The sequence below is a fragment of the Thermochaetoides thermophila genome (assembly GCF_000221225.1).
Source record: "Thermochaetoides thermophila DSM 1495 unplaced genomic scaffold scf7180000011821, whole genome shotgun sequence".
In the NCBI taxonomy this organism is placed as follows: domain Eukaryota; kingdom Fungi; phylum Ascomycota; class Sordariomycetes; order Sordariales; family Chaetomiaceae; genus Thermochaetoides; species Thermochaetoides thermophila.
This window is the reverse complement of record NW_006383037.1, coordinates 1,856,720-1,868,393: the sequence shown is the minus strand read 5'-3', so window position 1 is coordinate 1,868,393 and position 11,674 is coordinate 1,856,720. Positions and strand designations below refer to the sequence as shown.

The 11,674-nt window shown below is 49.1% G+C and overlaps 3 protein-coding genes across 3 annotated transcripts; 2 read left to right on the top strand and 1 right to left on the bottom strand.

Annotated features, from left to right (window-relative positions):
• Positions 1 to 5,235: 5,235 nt before the first annotated feature.
• Positions 5,236 to 7,195, top strand: CTHT_0064330 (uncharacterized protein; the record flags this gene model as incomplete). The annotated part of the gene is made up of 5 exons (XM_006696675.1): positions 5,236 to 5,433; positions 5,517 to 5,707; positions 5,776 to 6,702; positions 6,792 to 6,907; positions 6,975 to 7,195. The coding sequence occupies 5 exons, from the start codon at positions 5,236 to 5,238 to the stop codon at positions 7,193 to 7,195; spliced, it is 1,653 nt and encodes a 550-aa protein (XP_006696738.1).
• A 1,687-nt stretch (positions 7,196 to 8,882) lies between these two features.
• CTHT_0064320 (dynactin arp1 p25 subunit-like protein) lies at positions 8,883 to 9,608 on the bottom strand (the record flags this gene model as incomplete). The annotated part of the gene is made up of 3 exons (XM_006696674.1): positions 8,883 to 9,201; positions 9,271 to 9,506; positions 9,567 to 9,608. The coding sequence occupies 3 exons, from the start codon at positions 9,606 to 9,608 to the stop codon at positions 8,883 to 8,885; spliced, it is 597 nt and encodes a 198-aa protein (XP_006696737.1).
• A 643-nt stretch (positions 9,609 to 10,251) lies between these two features.
• On the top strand, positions 10,252 to 10,984 carry CTHT_0064310 (uncharacterized protein; the record flags this gene model as incomplete). The annotated part of the gene is made up of 3 exons (XM_006696673.1): positions 10,252 to 10,305; positions 10,405 to 10,550; positions 10,693 to 10,984. 3 exons carry the CDS (start codon positions 10,252 to 10,254, stop codon positions 10,982 to 10,984), a joined length of 492 nt encoding a protein of 163 aa, XP_006696736.1.
• Between the last annotated feature and the right edge of the window lie 690 nt (positions 10,985 to 11,674).

The following is an 11,674-nucleotide window of genomic DNA, read 5'->3' as shown; positions in this document are numbered from 1 at the left end:
ACTGCCAATTTGGTCGTTGGAAAGCTCCCAATTATAACTTATTGGGCTCCTAATGCACAACCCTCATATATAACTAAAGACTCTGCCGTAGCTCTGGGTACAAGTTCACGTCAGCTATCTTATGCCCCTTTTCCAGCCTCCTCAGGGAACCTTCACAAAGAGCTATGCAGTCACCATTATGCACACTGTGCATCTAAAACCACTCCTTTTGAAGGCTATCGCTTCTCGTACTTACTCCTCTCGCTCTTTCCTCCTTCTCTTGTTCCTGCCTGAGTCCTTATCCTTATTCTTAGACACCGCGACGTAGCTATACCGAGTCCTGCTACCACTTCCACTGACAAAGGCGTGATTCGGGGATTAACCGAATTTACAAGTTGTCGTCTGGGTTCGGATTGTCCGTGATCTACTCCTATTTTCTGCCTTTGTCGGAGTGGGACAGTTCAGTTGGGTGTAAGTGTTCGGCGTGTGAAATTGTGGGTGTTTATGTGAGAGAACGTGAGAAGTGAGAATATGTGGAAGTTAGTGATATCGCAGACCGGTGGTATTCCAAAAGTGATTGAAGGAATGGCGACTAAGTGCAGTGATGGCAACTTAGTTATTTTGGGTGATGAGAGTAGCTACATTCGTAAATGGTAGAGGAATTGACTGTGTGGACAAAGGTGTTTGCTGATATTACATGACCTGTTGAGTCTTCTTATATCTGTTCATAAAGTTGAGAAGAGATGAAGTATGATAACAGGCTCAGTTGGCAGATCTTGTGGATGCAGCTCAACATGGTCGAGGAAACTAGACAAAACTCTTGCATTTGGCTCGCCAATGCCGTTATATACACCCATTTGCTACTGTTGGTCTTTGATACTTTCAACTGGCATGTCCGGTTCTGATGTCAAGGAGATGCTGGACAAATGATTGTGAGTTACGAAAGATGGGTGGTAAAGTTCAATTAAGCATTTGCATAACAAATAAAACCTCTCTACATGAATCTATTATATTTTGCAGCTAGAAGGAATGATCATACCAGGTTTTAACTGTACGGTCTTCGTAGGCCGATTAAGGATTCGGATGGCAATACACCTGTCACATGAACACGGCAGTCCAAGAAGAAATAACCTTGACAGCCAACATATAGAACACTGATGACACAAGAGCCAAAAAGGGCAAAGGCATATTTGATTAGTAGAGCTCGGAAAATATAAGGGGTAGCAAGGATGAGTTAGATAACCTTGCCACGATAAGAAAAACCCCTGAAGGTCCCAGGAGACCGCGAGGTACTCACTAGGGCAAAGGGATTCTATAAAGGGAGCTATTGGGCACGATGAAGAGTTTCTCTTGGTTTTCCTCTCCCCAACACAAGGACACTGAGGACCAAGAAAGATTATTACACGTAGTAATTGACTTCGCTGTACGCCCCACATCGTCGGTGGCCATCATCTAACCCATCTGACCCATTGTCAATCCCTGCCTGCACCAGACCAAGTCACCCGTTACAACACCCGAGGATAGCCCGCTTACTCTCGGCCAACTACCACCATCCAAATTTGCTATTCTACTCGGTACCAAATTTTATCAAAGCGGCTATGTGTGCGTTGCCTACTTTCGATGCTAGTCGCACGTGATAAATTCTACCCTCCCTTCTACTTACAGCGTGTATAGCTCAGTTCCTAACATAGCATCTTGATTATCAAACTCCCAAAGAGGAAAGCATAGCTGGAGACCCAGAGATTGACCGTTACTCTTCTAGTCACAGGGTTCGGTCTCAATATCTCCAGGCTTACCTTCCTATGGGTTCAATGTGGGTAACATAGCTTTACAGAGAATCAGTTTGGGGGTCTTTTACAACATACCGCCCAGACTTATCTGCAACTAATACGGGGTAAGTCTCACAGCAGTCTGGAAGTGACGGTGACAGCTCTAGAGGGTTGCGAAGCTTAGACTATCTTCACTGGCATGCATGACGGATTTCTCATTTACAATTGTTCCAGTTCTTCTCGTTGTTCTGTCACTTGATTGTACTAATAGTATTATCAATGCATAATTCCCTTTTGAAGCTCAGTTCACATGGCTACAGTTTTGCATCTCTCAGGTTGTAACCCTTTTTAAGCATCTGTCAAGTAGTACAAGGAGAAAGATCATGACAGGCGCCTGGCGCCCCTCCTAGGGCTAATACGGTCTTTTACACAGAGCGCAACCTATCTAGCGCTCTGAATTTGTCTAAATTAGTTTCTGCTGTGGCGTTACCCCAGATGCGGTGTCAGATGCAGGTCATGGGGGGGTTGGGAGCGGTTCTAATAGGCAAGAAAAGCAAGGCTTTGGGAGAATGAAGTGCACACACCTTCCTGGGCGACTGATATTGGGCTTACATGCTCGTTTTCACATTTCGTCCTTTATGGGGCAACTTAGCCGATTAGGTTAAGCACATTCGGCAAAAAGCGACATGCAAGCAGCTGAGCCGTAGCCCCCTCGTCCATTCAGCCTCATGCGCCCTAACAAACTATCCTAGCTAACTTGACCTATCGTAGCATTTTGCCACATTCGTGCCTCAGGCTCAATAACCATGTCGTGCTAGAGTCATCCTTGGCTCATAGGCTGACATGAACCATGTAAAGAAAGATAAAGAAGGAGCAATGCTTTTGGTAATTGTCCCCTATGTGCTGAAAGATTGTCACTAAGAGGTCCAATAAAATTGTCGATAAGAGTACTAGGGTGCGACCAGCATGATCAGTAAGCTAGCGATATCATAAGCTGCTCTCTATATTTATTGAATGCTCCTCACTCCTTTCTTTCCTATCACTCTCCCCTACTACCTCTTGAATGACAACAATCGCTTTGACAACACTGTATGTCGTACTTTATTGCAAAGCCCTGTTGTACCAAGCAACTCGATCGTCATGTGGTTTCCTTCTATCGATATCTGCAAACGGCAGTACGAAAGCCAGCTGAATTGTACTATTGTTTGGTCCCACTATTTGACTGAAATCACTGCAGTTGGCAACATCACTCGTGGTAACTTTGAAGGACTAGTAGACATTGCGGGTATTGGAGTAAGTTCTGATCTTCCCCCGCATCATCCGCGATCAACCCTGACTTCCCCGCTTGGGCCAGCGGGTACAAGCTACTCAACTGGGCTTCGACCAGCTCAACCTCCCATCTCCCCCCTTGGACCAGCTGGACCAGCGGGTACAAGCTACGCGCGGGTTTTTCCCAAAAAAAAGGGTTTTCCCCGCGCAATGTACTTAGCAACCTCTTGCCCTCCGTCGCCGTGGGCACGACCCGAGTACCTAGATATGGTAGATAGTGGTCGAAAAAAATACACATATATACATTCCCCCGCATCAATGAAAACGTCCAAAATAATGCATATTTATCTACCCCTCCCAAGCAGTTTCTGCAGTTAACATGTTTCATACTTAGGCGCTCACATCATTCTTTGGAATTACTGCAATATGTATTTTCCTCACCGCACTTCGAGTGCTTGAAAAGGGCATTCACTGGACTGACCTATCCAGTGAAGAAGCTGAACTTGTACATGTGAGGTGTTGCTCCAAATGCCGATATGTCATGTTATCTAGATAGACGTATGGTTAAAGTTGACAACTTTAGATTTACACCTCCATTACACGAACATGTCAGGAAGAGTTTGGCCGAACTTTTCCCAATTAGAACTGATGGTACATCCCCTCCTAACGCTGACAAGATAGCCATTACGCGGCCTCTTGTGCGAGTGATCCTAAGCTGTAGCGAGCAACAGCTGTTTTTTTGGGATAGGCCTTGCGATTACTCTCACTACATCCTCTGGATGCACTATCTCCGCATATCATCACAGCATGCTTCTCGACCTCCTTGGTGTTACGATTGCAACTCACATCATGGCACTTCTTGCTACTGATGAATACCTCAATAATTCTTTTCAATAATTCTTTGATCGCTATTCCTAGATTACGAGCGGCGACCTTCCTCGTCGTGGGTCTCCACAGAACTTTTAAGCAATTAGTTAACATCTGACATCATTTTCAGAGATCCTGCGTTTATGACACTTCCAACTATTTGTTTCTTTGCAGAAAAAAACTATACTGACTTGCTGGGCCCCGATGTAAAGTCCAATTTGGAGATACGTGATTCATCGAAACTTGATTCCATCTTTATCCTCTACACATTGGCGCAAGGGTCTCACTCCATTCGAGAAAGAAATCCTCGTATCTGGTGGATTACAGAAGTTCCATTGTACATCTACGTAGCTGTTGTCTTATTTTCCCATTTCAGGTGTCCTCCGTTCCATCGCAACAACGCCGAGTCTCGTTCGAAGCTTAAGACCGGCCCTCTCGACTGGTGTTATCTAGGTTGCACGGGACCCACTCTTCCAGATAGAGCACTTGCGACACTTTAATGGTACCTTATTGTAATTAGCACCGATGAGATACATTGCACGAGATCTAGCAGAAATGGTAATCGGAACATAAACTTAAATTGGTTCAGTCTTTAACAGCATCATTTCTTACCAAGTGCTAGAAGCGAAGCTCCAGAGGCCTTGCATATTGCATTATAAACTCCAAGTCATCATACTTACAGCGAGTTAAGGTGCTATAAGCCTCCAAAAGATTTTCCTGCGAAAGTGGCCTAGGTACCCCTCAATTACTCACACCCGGTCTCACAAGTTACCCCTCCTTTTGGCTATGCAAAACCGTTTCAGCTTTGCCGCCCAGCCTTCCGCCCACCCCTGCTACCCTATGTTTTTGGGGCTGAGCTGAAACCAGCCGGACGAATCAGCTTTAAAGGAAGTTAGGCTGCCTGGTGAACAAGATCCAGGCGAGAAGACGAAGATAACATTATCATTTTGGGGGCTAAGAATTATAAGGCTGGACCAAGCCATCGCCCCGTGGGATTGGGCCAGAAGTATCGTGTGATGTGTGATACGTGCCTTTGGGGGTCGGGCCAGAACGCTCGATGTAGTCAGCATGCCATCCAGATGAGATGCTAGATCAGGCCTCCACTTCCGAACGCATGATTGTATGATAATAGGGGAGAACAGTCTTGACTATAAGAATTGATGTTGCACCTATAATAACGAACTTTTAACTACATCATGGTGTGTTTTGCCTCGTTTCTTGACCGTGCTTTATGAGCTTACATACTGATCCTTGGTCTATCAAGCATCTTGTGTAAAAGCTGATCCGCTGCCAGAGTGAAATCCCTCCAATTTGAACCACCACCGGACAGCCTGGCAATGACATCTTGAGGATGTCGTCCAGCAAGACCATCTTCCCAAAGATCGAATGGGGTCGCCGATGGTTCCCTTCCCTTGATACTTGTCGCACCCACTATGGAGTCACTCCCGACTGCACAGTTGTTTGGAACGACAATGCCACGAAAATAATCGCCGTCGGTGACAATCACCTAGGACAGTTCGAGGGCGAGGCGGATATAGCCGGTGTTGGTGTAAGTCTTAATGAGACAACATTCCATCAGGGGACATGCTAGACCCTATAGCTGTGCAGAATTAATCCTTGGTCACATCATAGGTTATCTATGCCTTCATCTTCATCACCGGTGTTTCACTCAGTGCTACGTTCATCCGTAATCTTGAGATGGGCTTCCTATTATTCAAGCAGCTAGTGATCAAGGCATACAAGTACACCCTGGCATGTCGTTTGTTCGGCGGCAAGTGTCTAAAGCATCGAAAAGATAGGCATCTGAGGGATGAGGAGACACGGTGAGTACCATAACTATCCAGGGAATAGAGACATTTCCCAAGCTGACCGCTTATGACGACATTCCCAGGTTCAAAAATTGGTGCCTACATGCAGGCTGGTTCCCCGCGCTCAACACCAAACTCAACCTTAAAGAATCCCAAGATCCCAGCAATGACATCACCCTACCCCTAGAACCCGTCATCTTCAGCTGCAGCGCGCAACAAATCCTCCTCGGCCTGGCCTACCTCTTCGTGACCATCGGTCCCCAAAGTTGCACCATCTCCGCTTACCATTATAATCTGATTAACGACCTTCTCTCCGTCAGTACGGCCACACATTTGTTAGCCCTCCTCTTGACAAGACAATACCTGAAGGAGAACGCCCTAGCTTTCGTGCGCCTGTTGGTCTCAACGTTCATTATCACAGTGCAAATGATATTCCTCCCACGACGAGGCGCAATCTTTGGGGTTATGAAATTTCCGACAGACATCACGCGCCACCCAGACTATGCTGTCATGTTTCGCGACAAGAACTTCATGATGGTGCCGCAGATATGTCTTCTCGAAGGCAGTAACTTGGACCGTTTCGGTCCAGGTTTTGATGCCAACTTGAAGCAGTACATCCAGTACATCAACGTCACCAACCCCAGCCTGCTGGACACCCCGAGTTGGTGGGATAACAGTGTGGATGGCTGGGAAATTGCGCAGACAGTAGCGTATTTCATTGCGGCCATTGTGACAGTGGTGTTGCTGGCATGGAGGTTGCTGGCGAGATGGGAATGGTTCAGCGAGAAAGTGCTGAATGTAGACCCACATACGAGCAGCAGGAGAAGACGGACGGCGTCGGAGTTGTTTAGGGAGGCTAAAGCATATGACTTACCGCTGGCGTGGATGTTTGGGAAGTTCTGGCCCACGCAGTACTTTCCGGATATTTGTATCCTGATTTCGGCGGTTGTGCTCTGGTTGGACATCAGGGCGATTGATAGAAAAAGAGATTGGGTTCAAGGCAGTGGCTGGTAAGTGTCTTGGAACCTAGATACTCAATGAGCGAAAGGCTGGTCCTCGATGTTGTCCTTTGCCTGTCTCTGCTAACAAATATCGCCAGGCTTTCTAAAGATGACAACGGACGGAGCGATGAGGACAATTTCATGACATTCGGCCAGGTCCCACCCATTATATTCACCGTCTTCACCGGCATAGAAGTTCTCGTCGCTCTGAAAGGTGAGTAAATGATCCTCCGTTATCGTTAACTGCTGAGATATCCTCAAGTTGACTTTGACTCTCACAGAGTGTTGGAAACGGTGGCGCCGTCATAAGCGTGGAAGTGAGTCTTCTGATGAGGATAACGCCGAGGAGCAGCTGCCCTTCGCCAGCCCTAATCCTACCCATAGCGAGTGTCGAGAGTATCCGGAGGGATACCACCCGATCGGACATATGAAGAGTTTGAGCTTTACCACGACGGAGTCTATACCATTGCAGATACGACATGATCGTCGGAATAGGCCCTAAAGCGCCTGAGATACCTACTTTTGAGTTTTGAAGTTACGGAGGGTTCCAAGGGGAAATGTTTGGACTGCAAGTAGTGCAGGGGAGATCCTGAAGAACTTGGCTTATCGCGTAGCCAGAGGAGGACAGTTGTATCGTTATATGTGCTCATCAGCTGGTATATAGGAATGCTGTAAAACTATGGATGGCTCGTTTGTACCCAAAAAGCGGCAGCTCACGGATATCACGTGATCAAGGATCGGTGATAACCCTAACCCTTGCTTTCCCGCCCGACCAAGACCAGCCACTGGAGCATGGGCGGGATGAACACAGCTGCAAGGCAGCCAGCAGACTCCTGGCTGAGTTCTTCCCCTTCTAATCCTCGATCTTGACTGTCAGACTCTAGAATCATAGAAATCTGTCCAGACCGCCATCTTGATCGCCATCCCACCTCGGGGGCCATTAACTCCAAAGATGACCGACTTGATCCACTCTCTCCGCCAACATAATGCCCAAATCATTCTCTCTCCCTTCCGACTCCAATTTACGGGCAAAGTCTCTCTCTTTTTAGCAGGCACAACCTCCTCCTCGCTGAACTGGCGCAACGTGTTAACCACCCTCCTCGCCCCCCTCCCAATAACAATCCTAAACCCCCACCGAAGCGACTGGGACTCCTCCTGGACCGAAGACCCTTCCTTCCAACCCTTTGCAGAACAAGTGGCCTGGGAGCAGGACATGCAATCTGTTTCCGACCTAATTATCGTGTACTTTGGAAGCAAGACAGATGCGCCAGTGAGTTTGATGGAGTTTGGCATGGCGGTCAGAAGGGGGAAGAAGATGATAGTTGGGATAGAGAAAGGATATCGAAAGAGTGGTTATGTGATGGCTGTTTGCCAGAGGGAGGGGGTTGAGTGGGCTAATGTTGATGCCGGGGAGGACGGCGTGAAGGCATTTGCTGCGGTGGTGAAGGAACGGGTTGAAGAGGTATTGCAAGAGAGGGGTGTTGGACTAGCGTGAAAGCTTAAGGTTCACCTGTCGAAGGCGATTTTCAGAACGATGAGGCCAACAACAACCTTTGGTAGGAATCAAATAGTTGGATGGCTAACTTCGAAGGCGAGGCACCGATGCCACCATCTGAACTTTCGTTTGGGCTTTCATTGATCTTGTCGGCTGGGCAGAGGTTCGGCGTTGTCTTGCTCGTGCGGTAGCTGATGCAAGCTCCTAACTCTGCTACCCAGAGTAGCTCGTAAAGGACGATGTCGATCTTCTTTTACTTCGCTTGAGGCTTTCAGTAAACCACACTGGAGTGACAATTTAATGCCTTCTGCGTCCTTTGTTCAAGGACCAGAGCGCTCCTCCAAACACTTGGCCGTTGATCTGATTTGCATCGGTGACACGGCAATTGATAGCGCATGATTTGGCTCTTGGCAAATGGTTCACTGCCCTGGTGCCGAATCACGTCAGTAACATTGGCTGGAGACTTGGCATCAAGTGTCACTCAAACACCTGCAGGTCGTAAGGTTCGGCAACCCTCTCTCTCAAAATTCCCTGGCCGGGAACGATCTGCCTTGGTCATCAATGGCTGTAGACCCAGCATGGAGGTGTACCAGAGGCAAGCACATTGACGAGTGCCTCGGTCCTTCTGTCAAAGGACATCCGAATGACAACTGAAGCCTCCTCTTCTGCATAAGAAGCCCTAGTGGCCAGCCACTCAGACAGGCGGAGGCTGGGGATTATTCCCTACAGTTTTGTACAAATCGCGCAATTCAAACGACTCGAGCATCCCCTCGGGAACCTCGCCAATGACGCGGGCAGGCTGCCCAGCAACAATGCTGAAACTCGGGATCACCATGTTAGGCGGGATGACGGCCCCATCGAGAACGCGGACATAGTCCTTGATGATGGCAAACTCGCCGACAACAACCTTAGCACCGATGTGCACATGGCTGCCGATCGATGCGGCCTGGATGACGGCACCAGGGCCGACATATACATGGTCACCCATGCGGAGGGGCATGTAAGTAAAGGCTCTGGAAATGGTGCGTGGTCAGTTTCAGTTACGTTGATGGGTTGCGGGAGCGTCGGATTGACGAGCTTACCCCTTGTACGGGCGGCCAGGCGGGCGCAGACAGCATCCCTTACTTAAGAAGCAGTATCGTCCTATCGACACGGCCGTGTTGTTTGGGGGTGCGCCGCTCGCCGGGGCAGGAGCTTGAATCGTTCGGACCAAGTCGCCGCGAATCATGGCTTCGGGCTGGATGACTGTCTTGCCGCCAAGCATGATGTTTTGGGTGCCGACAAGAGTAGCCTTCCGGGCGACTTTGTTACCTGTATCCTAGAAGGTATCGATGAGCCATTAGCACAAATTATGTCGATATGGGAGGTGGTTGCATACAGTCTCAATATACTCTCCTCTTGGCACCCGTCTAGAAGACATGGTTGCAGTAATGACAGGATCTGATGCCGGAGAATTCTGGATTAACACAGCAAGGTAAAGAAAAGGCCGATCCTGGAACTGTAAAGGGATAGTGGCAGACAGGACAGTGGCGGGCGCGTTGTCGATGTTTAGATGCGCAGTTGGCGGAGCAGCGGGCAATAGAAGCTCTCTGTCAAAGTTGCCAAGCGCCCAGAAAAGCCGGCCAATCCGTAACCGTAACGACCGAAAAGATCAAACCGGGGTGTGAAGCGAGGTGTGCGATTGCCCATGGGTCAGAGCTGGGGCAGTGGAGCCTGTGGACCGTGCCGAGGAAGACAAAGGACAAGGATTCCTTCGAAAAATCTGGACGCTGTCGCAACAGCAGTATACAGGCAGAGCCAAAGCGCCCAGCGAACTCGAGGACGGCGTGGGCATAATCAATCTTCAATTCCATCTCTTCTCGCCAACACTCTCGCGTTCCTGTCATCCTCGAGCACTTCGCTCCTTATGATTCGCCCGCGCTAGCTCTTCCCTGCAAGGGAGTTGAACCTACCGGCATTTTTTTGGATTTAATTCTGCTGTTTCTTTCTTTTTCTGCTTCACCACATTCTTTTGATACCCCCTTCCACCAAAGCGGACCCTGCCCCCCTGAGCTTACGACGTCATGGGAATCTGCTCTTCTTGTTTGGGGCGCCGCCGCGCCGATGAATACATCGAAGTATGTCAATGTCCAGCTTTGCAATGTATTTTCGTTGGCTCTGACCAGGTTATAATGGTTGTTGTGCCGTTTAGCCGACGCTGACGCCGCATCGCGCAGGATGACGAAGCCCAGCACCTATTCGACGACCCCAACACCGTGAATTATGGCAGTTTTGAGCAGCAACACGTGATGGCGCAGGAGGACCCTCAAGAGGTCCAGCGCGAGATCGAGGCGCTACAGCGAGTCGTGGCGCGGACATCAGAGTACGTCGCAGCCGCAGCCGATCGCCGATCTCCTCCCAGCACAGATAGCCTCCCGTTTTCAGTGTCAGTGGAGGAGGAGGAAGAGGGCGAAGAAGAGGAGGAGAGGGGCAGGAACACCCAGCTGACCGCACAACCCCAACAGCAATATGGTCGACATCTACGACATCATCCCAGCAAGCAACGACAAAGCCACCACCGCCGTCCTCCAACCCGGCACGTTCGCGTTCCACGGCCAGGACCCAACCGCCGCCCGCTTCCAAACCTTACTGGCCAAGCTCTCTTCCCACGAAGACCTCGCCTCCGCCGCCCGAATCGACTGGGGCACGCCCGACGACGATCACTTTGAGATGCAGCAGGGCGCGCCGCCGATTAAGGTCGCCGGGGGCGAACCACTTCTTGGGAACTTTGCCGATGCCGCTGCTGCTATGCGATGAGGGCCTTGGGGCAGCATGCATTTAGCTTGCCAGTGCTTTGCAGTCGTGTCTGGAATGGTTGTGTGTCACTGATGTTGGGCGGCAAGATTTGAGATTTAAGTCGCTTGATCACTCGAGCATATGGTTTAGGGAAGGAAAGGTGTCGAAAAAAGCTGGGTTGTTCAGAAAAAAGGAAAAAAAATTGTGAAAACGGATACCCCAAAGGCAAAGTTTGCCTCACTACCGAAGGTATTAAAGAAGGGTTTGGTTGTGCAGTTGGCTCTCCGGCACCATAGGGTCCAATTGAGATGGGAGACTGCACTCTGCGTTCCATAGACAGTCGTACACAGACATCACGCATCAATTGAAGTTTCTTTTTGTTTCTCGGATGGCTCAATGTTTGGCGGCCAATCATACTCAGTCTCACATAACACGCTGTTGGATGTCCATATTCCCAGTGGCCGACTGGCAAGGGTTTATGCTAACTGCGAGGATCAACAAACATACACTACAAATTCTAAAGCCCTTGACTGAACTCCAAAGTCTTTGGGCTCACTTGCCAGCCAATTAGCTCAGAATTAAAACACCCCCACACTCTATGCCTCCGAGCCACACGTCAGCCTTCGTCAAAGTCTCTCTGTCGCGCGTGGAGACTGAATCAGAATCATCTCAGTACTGTGCCAACACCCCTTTGAGACAGAACAGACTCCC